Source organism: Vombatus ursinus, unplaced genomic scaffold (genome assembly GCF_900497805.2).
Source record: "Vombatus ursinus unplaced genomic scaffold, bare-nosed wombat genome assembly UNPS02014770.1, whole genome shotgun sequence".
Lineage (NCBI taxonomy): Eukaryota > Metazoa > Chordata > Mammalia > Diprotodontia > Vombatidae > Vombatus > Vombatus ursinus.
Window position 1 is genome coordinate 32,520,317 of NW_020954548.1, and position 12,309 is coordinate 32,532,625.

Here is a 12,309-nt window from a genome sequence, read left to right on the forward strand (position 1 = left end):
GTGTGTGTGTGTGTGTGTGTGTGTGTGTGTGTGTGTTGTGTATGTGTATACACATATAATCTCTTCCTTTTCCCAGTATTTCCCAGTATTGGGTGTACACACACACACACACACACACACACACACACACACACACGCATATATATACACAGACACACAGACACACACACATATCTCAAGCTAGTACCACAATGATCAGAAATATCCCAGAAAGATAAAGCTAGAATGAAGTGGGTTGAAAACTTAAGAAGTGGTGAGTTTGAGTAAAACTTTCCTTTATCTCTGAAGAGGTAAACTAGAGATTTAATCTGGCTGGTTAATATTTATATGAAACTACCATCATGTTATACCATCTTTCTCTTTTTCCTTGTTTTTATACTGTATAAAATTTAGAACTAGAACGAGCCTTGAGTAGAAGACAGGTGCTATACTATATAAATCAACTTTGTAAGTTGCCTAAAATAGTTTTGGCAGAAGATAGTGCATATAAATCCTAAATAAATACTGTAGAAACCTTCTGGGATGGAAAAAAAACCCCACTATCTACCCATGAAACAACTTTAAAACAACAAATAGAAATGTGAATCCCTTTATGTTCCTCTTGGGGACCTATCTTTCCTTAGGGATACTTTGATTCTTCTTCAACAGATCTGTGGTCTTGTCAGTGTAGATGTATCCCCTAATGATGCAGGCTGCCACCTAAATCCTTTTTATGAATCTTCCAGTTTAGCCTCCATCCATCAGGCTGAGGCCTTTCTCTATATCTCTTGACATTACATAGATACCAACAGAGCAAGCAGGCTCTCCTTTAACAAGACCAGCCCACCTTCCTTTCAGGTCATAGGTCTTTCTCATGACATCCTTTATGCCACTTTTCTTAATTAGTAGTATGTTACAGCCTACCCATGCCCACGAGGCACCTATCCATTACCCTTTTGATGACACAACTTTAATTCTTTGGAGATTAATTACTTGGGATAAAATCATACACCACCACAGGAAGAATACTGGCATTTTAAAAACTGGACCTTTGTTTCAGGGAGAAAACTGATGTCATTAAAACAAATGCCCAGTTCCCCAAAGGCTGCCCTCCTCCTGCTGTTCAATTCCAAACCCATCTCACTGTCCATCTGAAATCTGTCCAAGAAACATAGGTATTAATGGAACAGCTCTCTCAGTCATCCATGCAACTGAACATTATAGTCTGGAAAATAGTTATTCTTATTTTTTTTTCTGTGAGGATAGTTAGGCTGACCTCTTCTGAGTGATAATATATGTCACTTAGGAGGCTTTGCAATGTTCAGTCTTCATGCAGTTGGCACTATGTCATCTGCAAATATGAACAACTGGATTACGTTAGTCTCTATCACTTTATATTAATGATCGGAGGGTCCAACAAAATTATCTCTGTTGTTACATCTTTCAAAGAAGCTTACATGATTTTGACATATGCATGGGAAACATGATTGCAGGTAACCCCTTATGATAGCAGTTTGCTCTTTTAAGTAAAAATTTTCTTCGTAAACAAGTTATTCTAGTTCTAAATGTTACACAGTATGAAAGCACTTCATTCTAGTTTTATCTTTCTTTTCTTTTTTCTTTTTTTTTTTTGCTTTTTAGTGAGGCAACTGGGGTTAAGTGACTTGCCCAGGGTCACACAGCTAGTAAGTGTCATGTGTCTGAGGCTGGATTTGAACTCAGGTCCTCCTGACTCCAAGGCCTGAGTTCTATCTATTGAGCTAGTCCACCTAGCTGCCCCTTAGCTTTATCTTTCTGATCATTGTGGTATTAGAGATTTGGTGTAGAATGTAATTTGTGACTGCCTGCCTGTCCCTTCCTTAGAGGTGTATTAGTAAAGATATTAAAAGCATATTTTTGTGACAGAAGCAGGGTTTAGCAAGGGTAGGTGTGTTGGGCTGAAAGTCAAGGTGAGAAGGACTTGATAAGTGGAGAGGAGGAATAAGATAATCAAAGGATGTACAAGTCAAAGGGAATCACTCACTGCTTCCATGGGCTGGGGGCAGCAGGCATCCAAGCATCGGGCTGGACTGGGCAGAGGGAAGTCACAGGCTTCAGCGCAGCCCTGGCAACACTCAAGGGGACCAGGGGTGTCTGCCTTCCTGCAGGACCCTCTGCAGTCTGTGCAGCAATCCTGCTCCTGAGAGTCAGAGAGAGTTCAGACTCCTAGCTTTTCTCGTCACCCTTTCCCTCTTGTCCATATGGGGAAACTCACGTAGGAAAGAAGAGATGGGACTTGGGGAGAGCTTCCTGGCTTCTTGAAACGGGCAAGAGTTGAGAAACAAGAAGCCAAAATTATGAGAGGGAAGCAAGATTTCAAGGGAATACCTGGGTTCTGGAGGAATGTGAACCACAGTTGAAAAAAGAATGGGGCATTGGAGAAAAGCCAGAGCTGGGGGAGTTGGGGCTAGAATACCTATGCCCTTCTTTTCTTTTTCCCTGTACTGGTACTGCCCACTCCCACTTCTTCCCCTCCCGTCTCTGGGTGCCTCCTCACCACCAAATAATGTCTGGCCAGCAGCACCAGGCCAAGCAGCAGCAAGTAGACAACCACACTGATGAAGACGACAGCAGGAATGGGCAAGGAGACACTCACCACAGGACCCTGGGCTCGATTCCGTAAACTAGAGGAAGCCTCTGTGAGCTATAGTTATAAAGGAGGAAGGGGTGACAAAAGGATAGGGAGAGGGTGGGTGCTTCAGGGACAGAAAAGGGAAAGAATGTGGTTGGGATTGGGAGGGGGGAGAAGCACAGCAAGATTGCAGAAGAAAGGGCTTAAAACTAGGGAGAATAAAGTGGGTAAGGTCAATGGGGTCCGTGACTCACATCCATGGGGCAGGCTGTTCTGTGGTGTCCAGACCCTGCAAGTGGGGGGAAAGTGGGTGGGAAGAGTCTTAAAACAATAGGCTATCATGTTGGATGGGTCTTTAAATATGTATATAAAATGGTGGAAAGGATCTTTAAATCCAATCTACTCATTTTGCATTTTACAAGAAGAGGAAACTAAGTCCTTGAGAAGTTAAATGACTTGTCCTAGGTCACCTAAGTAGAGAATGGCCATTCTGGAATTCAAACCTAGACCCTCTTGCTTCCAAAAATATCAGTTACCAGGCTGAGTTCCTAACACCCTCATAAAGGGATGATAGGCGTTGTAGCTGAAGGGGGAAACCAGGAAACCTAAGAGATCCCTTCTTCCTACAGATGAAGAAATAGAGACTAAAGGAGAGAGAGAGAGAAAGAAAGGGGAGAAAGTGTGTGTGTGTTTTGATTTACCAAAGATCGCAAAGGAAGAAAAATGGGACAAAAGTGAGAAATCCAGGTAGAAAACTTACAAAGACTGACAGCTGGAAATCTAGCTCTCCTCTACTGACCACCCTCACCCCCGGCACAGCTACTCTAGCCGACTGAGGGATAAGCCTCAGCCCCGGGCCCGGCCGCCCCGCCCTCCGTCCCTCCCCCGGACCTCGGACGAGGAAACTGAGGCCCAAGGAGGCAACGAACCGACTCTCCCCAAGTCCCCAGGACGTCCCTCGCGCACAAGGGCTCCGCCCGGTCGGACGGCCCCCGCTGCCACCTCCCGGCCGCCTGCCCCCAACACACCCACCCGCCCAGCCTCGGGCTCTACTCCCCAACGGTCGCCGCCCCCGCCAGAGGCGTCCCTTTCCCGGCCCCCCCAGCCCCCCAGCCCTGGCTCCCGCCCGCTCCCCCACTCCGCTCCTGCCTCATTACCTATGCAGAAAAAGCAAGTGAATATTTATCAGGCCGCGAGGCGCCCCAGCCCTAGCCCCACCGGAGCGGCAGGAGTCCCAAGCGCGCGAACCTCAAGACAAAGTCGTCTCCTCCCGCCGCTTTCCGAAGTTGCCATAGCGACTGACGCTCCGGGTGGTACGGCGGCCGACGAAGCCCAGAATTTCTCTGCTTCGTCTCTTTTTACCCGTGCGGCCCACTTTTCGTGGTTCCTATTTATTTTTTCCTTCTCTCTCCTCCGCCCCTTCTGCTCCTCAGCCCGTGGCAAGCGCATCAGAGACCAGAAGGCGGTTTGGTCCGGAACCTTCTGTGTTCCGGTCACGCAGCCTTTCTTCTCTTTGAGCATGCACTTTTGTGTCGGGAGGGGAGGACATGGCAGAATGTAACCATTAGAGAGGAATTTAGAGGTTATCTAGTTTAGTTGCCCAAAGTATAGATGGGAAAACTGAAGCCTCAGCTGGGGATGAACCACTGGTCCTTCTCAGGTTCTCTGGGGGGTGGGGAGTAGGAGGCAGCATAGTCGCATGAAAAGAGCCCTGGAGACCTAGGTTTAGCTCCTAGCTCTGTTATTTATTACTTTTTTGCTACTGTTCTTTGCAAGTCACTTCCCCCTTCTGGGCCTCTAGATAAGTGATCACTACTGTCCGTTCAGGTATAAACCCTATGGTCTGTTATCCTCAGGAGTTTCAGTTTTATACACAGAGCCTTCGTCTCCCTCCTAAGGATAGTGCTGCCATCTACTTTCCACTTTCCTTCCAACCTCAAATATCCACTATTTTCAGCTTCAAATTCACAGCCACAACTAGGACTCTTTCTCTTGACTCCTTCAGATGGATAACCTAGAGCACTGATGAGGCAGAGTGAAGGAAGCTTCGCCTGCGGGCACTGAAGTTTAGAGGTTACTGGTAGCATACTCTTTCTATATCAGAAATAGCTAGCTTATTAGTAATAATAATGATAACTAACATTTATGTAGCACATTAAGATTTGCAAAGCACTTAACATACATTGTCTCATTTGGTTCTCAATAACTACCTTGTGGGTCATATACTATTAATATCCTCATTTAACAGACGAGGAAACTGAGGCTCAAAGAGCTTTAGTGACTGACTGATAGTAAAACTTTGATAGCAAGACTTGAACTGGAGTCTTCCAGACTTCAAATCCAGTGTTCTACCAACTACCCAAGCTGCATGGCACCTGTTTAGCAAAAATAATAACTCAAAATTAGAAGCTATCAACTGGCTTTTTCCTCTAGGTGAACTCCCTAGTCTGGTTCTGTTAAGGTTCAGGGATTCAGGGGTGCTGGAACCCCAAAATCACGACACATAAGTCCTGCCCGAATGAATTCGACCCAAGCCTTCTTTCAGCCCAAAACAAGGTATATTAGAACATCCGCCATATTGGCCAGACTCTTGAGGAATCTGGACATTCCTGAGCTATTGGCTAGATTATAAGAATCTGAGCTTTTGGTTAGACTCTTAAGAATTTGAGCACCTTAATGGAGACAAGATGGACCTTATATACAGAAGACTGCGGGAGGAATCTAGGAAGGATCTTGCTGGGACTGACTGGGAAGCTGAGAATGGGGTCTAGATAGGGTCAAGGGTGGGAAGTAGCCAGGGGCCATAGGGAGTTAAGGTGATGGAGGGCTAGGCTAGGTTAAGGGTAACAGAATTGGGAGGTTGGGCAGTAAGCAATAACAAAAGGCCAGTTGATGGGACTATAGCCTTAGGGTAATACCAGAGACCTCCTTGATCAAGTGGGAGAATTCAAGGAGAATCCCTTAGACAAATGGGACCCAAATTCTTTTTGAGGTAGGGGGCAAAGGTCTCAACTTGGGCCCATACCCCATCAGTTCAGCCCTTCTCCTCCAATCAGACCTCAGCAGTAGCCTCAGCATCATTGTCAGAATGTCCTAGGCTCTTGACCCCATGCAGTTGATATAATGGCCTGTTTTTTGAGGCTTGACTATGGTGCCAAAATTGCTAGTTCTAGTTTGGGACATTCTCAGTCTCTGTGTCTCTGGAAATAAGTGATTTTCCTTGCTCTCTACTGTAGGTACATTTTCTCACTGTCTCCACTCAAGCCATTCAGATGCCTTTGACCTCTCCAGCTCTCTCTGAGGTCTCAGCCTTAGGAAACAAGACATCTGAGTGTTTCCAATGCTACAATGTCTCCTTTGATGACAGAACTTTCTATTTAAAAATAGTAGCAGTTAGGCTCCTTCTGTCTCCCCCCAACAACCTTGAAGGGGTTCAGATCTCCAGGGCATTGCTGGTTACCTCATCACTCCATTTGCTTTGGGGTAGCAGCAGCAGCTCCCTCCCTTTCTGCTGTTCCTGCCAATGGAGACATCAGTTTTGGCAGTAGCACTGGGATGTGTCAGACAGCTTCCCGACAGACAGACTCTCTTTCCTGATCATGTTCTGTTCTTGCCACCGGGCTTATCTATTATGCAGGAGGGGACAGCCTGTGGTGCCCAGTACCTGTCCAGGGCCACTTTCCAGGTCTTCTTATTGCAAGGGGAGAGAGAGAAGAAGGTGGGTGGGGTGGGGAGAGAACAGTAAAATTCTGATGCCCCCTTATTCCAGATTCTTCCCTCTATCTGATAGCGTAGGGTGAATGAGAGAAACTTACCTGAGTATAATAATTTGGGTGTTTTGAGTCTCACCACCTCAGAGTATTGTCAGTCACATTTTTTCACGGTCCTTAGAAGGTAGGTAAAATTACTGGTTGATGGGGGGAGTGCAGACAGGAAAAACTTTTGTTTGAATGACACATAGAGGTAGGTACAGATTTATCTCAAGTCAAGTCTGAGGATAGAGGTGAGATTCAGATCTAGGAGTCTGTGTCTAATTTTGCCCCCTTTCCTCTTCTACTCCCACTCCTCTCTCAGGGATTTTCCCTATCAGTTATCAGCACCTAAGCCTTCATTTGGGTACAGTAGAGACTTAACAACACCTCCTCTATTATTAAAAGGGAGGTCAAATTGTCAGGTAGTTAGCCTGGGAAGTAAACAGAGTTTGCCTTATAAGGAAGGGCATACTTCTGTGTCTCTATGTAGAATTGTTAGGTGAGGATTTAACTGTTACCCCTTGGGCTTTGCTACTTGAATACTAATGGGAGTTAGAGGACCTTGGTGAACACTCTGCCTCTGCTAGTCATGATTTGTGTGACCTTGATAACTTCTCTGGGCCTCTGATTTCTTCATTGGATTCTATTCAACATCTATTAAGCACCTACTGTGTGCTAGGTAGGTGCTTTGTTAGGCACTGGGAATAGAAAGATCACCCTGCCCTTTCAGAAAAACACTGGCAAAGTAGAGAGAGTAAGGTTGGTTAAGGATAGCCTGGGTTTGAATCCTACCTCTGATACTTATTGCTGTGCAACCATGGACAAGTCACTTAGACTCTCTGAGCCTCAGTTTCATCACCTGTAAAACAGAGTATGATAATAGCACCTACATCACAAGATTGTTGTAAGGCTCAAATGAGAGTACTCAAATGAGTATTATATAAATATTGTTTATAAATAGTATTATTATATTCTATTGGCAGGATACAATATATATACAGATAAATACATATGAAGTTATACAAAGTAATTTTAAGAAGGAGAATCCTCAGGGGCAGTTAGGTGGTACAATGGATAGAGCACCAGCCCTGAAGTCAGGAGGACCTGAGTTCAAATCTGGCCTTAAACCAAACACTTGATACTTACTAGCTGTGTGACCCTGGGCAAGTCACTTAACCCCAATTGCCTAACCAAAAAAAAAAAAGGAGAATCCTCTAGTTCTAGTTTAATGATCTTTTCCCTTTCCGGTATGATCTGTTTTCTCTTGAGGTTTTCTAGAAAGGAATCATACATTTAGAATTAGAAAGGATCTTAAAAATTATCTTGTCCAGTTCCATCATGAATTAACTGATATAGTGGCGAGGGATGAGATAAATAAGATAGATCTTTCTTCTGGGTTACTATGAAGAAAAAACGCCTCTAGAAAATTAATATATGGGGAAGAGGACCCTTCAATGAAGTATTGTGTAAGGGAATTGAAGGCTATAGAGTTCTATAGAGCAGAGGTGTTAAGCATGCTGCCCAAAGGGGACCCCACAGCAATCTCGAGTATAGCCCAACCAGATTAAAATGTCATTGGGAAATATTTAACAAAATAACTAAAAATACAATAAAACATAGATAATATTAATATATGTATTTCCTAAGTCAATATGTGGCCTGCAGGGATCCTTATGTATAGTTCAGTGGTCCTGGTTTCTATTTGTATTTGACATCATGGGCATAGAGGCCATTTTCCTCCATAACTGTCCCCATCTTCATCTGGTGTTATCTTAGGGAAGTTTTACACCATATTTTGTGATCCAAGGTAAGAACCTAATCTTCCTGGTGGCTATTGAAGGAATGCATTCCTTTTTTAGTCTTTTTTTTTTTTTTTTGGCTAGGCAATGGGGTTAAGTGACTTGCCCAGGGTCACACAGCTAGTAAGTGTTATGTGTCTGAGGTCAGACTTGAACTCAGGTCCTCCTGAATCCAGGGCCGGTGCTCTATCCACTGCACCACCTAGCTGCCCCTCTTTTTTAGTCTTAAAAGATGGTACTTCCCCACTTGATTGGGAGATACATTAAAATATCAATAGCAGTACTTTTTTTAGTAGCAAATGTAGTTGGAGGTCAGACTATTTCATGATCAGCTGATTTTGACCCCCTATCCCAGCTCAGTTTAAATAATCACTCAAAATAAAGGTTAGAAAACAGAAATAAGGAATATTAATATGTGCCAACTCCTTGTTATTCCTTTATAAAGTGTGAAGATGTTCCTTTTATTTAATTGGAAGTGATACTTGGCATTGGCTGGGAGGGGACTGGTTACATTTCTGGTGGCCCTTATAAGAAGCTAGATTACCAGCCCAAACTTTCAATGGAGGAGAAGCCCAGCCTAGAAGACCCACAGAGCTGGAAGAGGAGAGGTCTCCAGAAACTGCTTAAAGTTGGAAGAACAGAAAAACGGGTGGAGGCAACTTCCATGAATAGTAAGAACAAAGACCCTGGAAGTGAGGTTGTGAGGGTTGATAAGGCAGGAGTTGTGTTGGGATGGATGTTATTCTGCTGAACTCTCTTCCCTTCCCAATATTTATTTCTTTTCTTCCTTTGGGCTCCCTTGTGGGAACCTGAAGCCTTTTCCTTTGGGTATAGTGAAAGTCTGTTTACCTTTGTTTTCTTTGTCTTCTAAGTGGCATTGAAATAAATGGGGTTAACCACAGGCATTGCTAATCTGAGTGTACTTATTGGAAATGAAGTTGAGAGGAAGCATTGAAGAGAGCAACTGAAGAAAGGAAATAGATTTAAAACTGCAGTGTTTTTCCAGAAGATTGTCTCTGGCTAGGGGCTAGAAGATGAAAAATAATAATTATAGATTCATTTATGACATCTTCATAGAGCAGAATTGAAATGTTTATACCAGGAACCACATCTAGGCAATGAACTAGTAGTCCAGCAAGGATAAATAGCAGTGGCTGAACCTCTTGGCTAACCACCCTACCCCACCACTGATACACAAAAAACTATAAACAAAGTGATGCCCATCAGCTTCAGAATGGCTAAATGTTGTGGTACATGGATACAATGGAATATTGCTGTTCTTTAAGAAATGATGAATATGATGAATACAAAGAAGCATGAGAAGACATATGAACTGATGCAAAATGAAGTAATCAAAACCAGGAAAACAATCTATATAATATACACAATTCCTACAACAATGAAAATGGGAAGAACAACCACAAAACAATTGAAGCTGAGTGATGGGAAATTATAATGACAAAGCTTCACCCCAAAGAAGAGTGATGAAAAGGTACCTCCAACCCTCTTCTTTGCAAAGGGAAGAGGGAGGAGAATCAGGTTTGGTTCTTTCAGATAATAAAACTAATAAAGATGGCTTTTAGCAGGATAGGCATATGAAAGCACTGTGAATTTGTTCAACCATTCTGGAAAACAATTTGGGGCTATTCTCAAAAAATCACTAAACTATGCATCCCCTTTGACCTAGACAGCATGTTATTAGAGATGTACCAGAAGGAGGTCAAAGACAGAAGGAAAAGACCCATATGTACAGGAATATTTATAATAGCACTTTTGTTGTAACAAAAAGCTAAAAACAAAATAGATGTCTATCAACTGGGCAATGGCTGAACAAATTTTGGTATATGTGTGTTCTATTGCTTTGAGACAGTAGTCTGGCATTATGGAGTCTTTCCTGGGAGTATATAGGGTTCCCTTGTTGATTCTTGCTTTCTACAATTGGACTCAAAGTACCATGTCCCCCAAGTGATGATGCAGTTATCAACAGGTTAAGTCCTTGTCTGGGTACCTAGTTTATGTCTAAGGAGTTGGCCAGCCAGAGATTTCGGAGAAAACTATCCCTTAATGAATTCAGATGCTGAGAATAACATGTAAAACAATGGAATCAGTTCAATCCAAAGCTTTATTGGCAAGTTGGGAAGTGGGGAAAGGGGAGAAGAAGAGAGGGACCCAATTTACAACTCAGACACACATTATCATGTAAGAGTGGTACTGTATTGTGGAGCAATGGGGAGGTGTGCTCCAAAGTGCCCTTCTGAGAGTGGGGTTCTTATACTCTAATTTTGGGTGCTCCCCCTAGGCTGGCCAATTTACATATCAAGGGACAGGACAAGATATTATTTAGGGGTTGTTTATCAGGGAGAAAAATAAGCTGGTGGTGGACAAAATATTATTTTGGGAGTTTGCTATCAGGGAGAAAAACAAACTGGTGGTGGACAAGATACTATTTGGGCACACAGCTGTACCAACCTTAGACAAGTATTATTGTCAGTATTTTTTCCATGAGTATCTTCTATAATTTCACAGCTTCCCTTAAGGGGAGACCATCATGATGGCCTCAAGATCATTGGGCCTAATCATATAACAATGGTTTCCATGCATAGATTCTATAAGCTATAGTCTCTCTAAACTATCATGGTGGTCTCCAGACCACCAGGCCTAATCTTATAACAGCTATTAAATTTAAAAAATGAGGAAAATGACAAATCAAAGAAATGTTGAGAGATTTGTATGAACTAATGTGGAGTGAAGTGAGTAGAACCAGAAGAATAGTTTACGTGATGATCACACCAATAATGTGAGTAGAAACAACTCTGAAAGAGCTCAGAATGCTGATGAGATCAGTCACCAATAACACCTGTAAAGACTGATGATGAAACAAACATACCTCTTACCCCTTGGCAAAGAAGGAATGAACTCTTTAGGTCCTCAAGTGCAGCCCTTTGACTGAATCCAAACTTCACAGAACAAATCCTTTTATTAAGGGGGGATTTGTTCTGTGAAGTTTAGATTCAGACAAAGGGCTGCACTTGAGGACCTAGAGGGCCACATGTGGCCTTGAAGCTGCAAGTTCCTCACCCCTGGACCAGAGGTACAAAGACAGATGTGTTCTTAAACACCTTCAAAGTGTTCATTTTTTAAAAATAAATAAATGTGTGTATATGTGTGTACATATACCTACACATATACATACAAGCTTCTACTTGGGGAGGAGAGAAGATAGATTGGTGTGTAGCATCAGACATAAAAAAAGAAGGTCAAAAAAAGCATTTTAAAAGTTGCATAGAGAGAAGGAAAAGGAGGTGCAGAGGGGGATACAAATACAACAAAAATAGAATAATTTGTATTACCTTGTTAAATAGATACATATGTATATGTATATATGTATATGCATATATACATATCTACCTTTACTATATATATCTATATATACACACACATACATACACACATGCACATATGGGCAGCTAGGTGGCACAGTCATAGAACACTGGGCCTGGAGTCAGGAAGACCTGAGTTAAAATCCAGCCTCAGACACCTATGAGCTGTATGACCCTGGGCAAGTCACTTAACCCTATTTGCCTCCATTTCCTCACCTGTAAAATGAGCTGGAGAAGGAAATGGCAAACCATTCCATTGTCCAAACGGGGTCACAAAGAGTCAGACATGACTGAAACAACTGAACAATAACAACAAATGGGTGTGTAAACACATACATGTATGTGTGTATATGGATATATGTATATATAATAGGTATACATATATGTTTATTTATGTATGTATGTATTTGGCAGAAGTCCATAGTTTCTTGTACAGTTCTCTTGGAGTACTTTGTGTTTTAAAATATTTGTGGTTATCGATAATTGTTGAATTCACAGTAAAAATTTTATTTAAAAAAATGAGTGTAGAACACTGCATATAATGTTAAACTTTAACTGTTGGTTAGTTTTGTTTAACTTTTTTCTCTTTTGTTTTCTGTAATGCTCTTTTGGAGAACAAGAAGAAGTGAGATATATTAGGAAATGTAGGTGATACAAAGACAAACTATATCAATAATTATTTTTAAAAATGAAAGAAGTCACCTCCTTGCGCATAATAGAAGATGTCCTAATAGATTCCTTTTTGATGGGGACCCTTTCCAGAAACTCTTATTCAGGCAATATCATAC

At 42.3% G+C, this 12,309-nt stretch overlaps 1 protein-coding gene across 1 annotated transcript in view; it reads right to left on the reverse strand.

Annotated features, from left to right (window-relative positions):
• Positions 1-3,823, reverse strand: part of LOC114043746 (late cornified envelope-like proline-rich protein 1) — a 6,753-nt gene extending 2,930 nt beyond the window's left edge. The window contains exons 1-4 of the mRNA XM_027862925.1: positions 3,748-3,823; positions 2,845-2,879; positions 2,516-2,662; positions 2,003-2,158 (exon numbers count right to left, since the gene is read on the reverse strand). Of these exons, the coding sequence (XP_027718726.1) occupies positions 2,003-2,158; positions 2,516-2,662; positions 2,845-2,850 (309 nt within the window). The 5' untranslated portion in view covers positions 2,851-2,879; positions 3,748-3,823. The remainder of the gene's footprint in view (positions 1-2,002; positions 2,159-2,515; positions 2,663-2,844; positions 2,880-3,747) is intronic.
• Between the last annotated feature and the right edge of the window lie 8,486 nt (positions 3,824-12,309).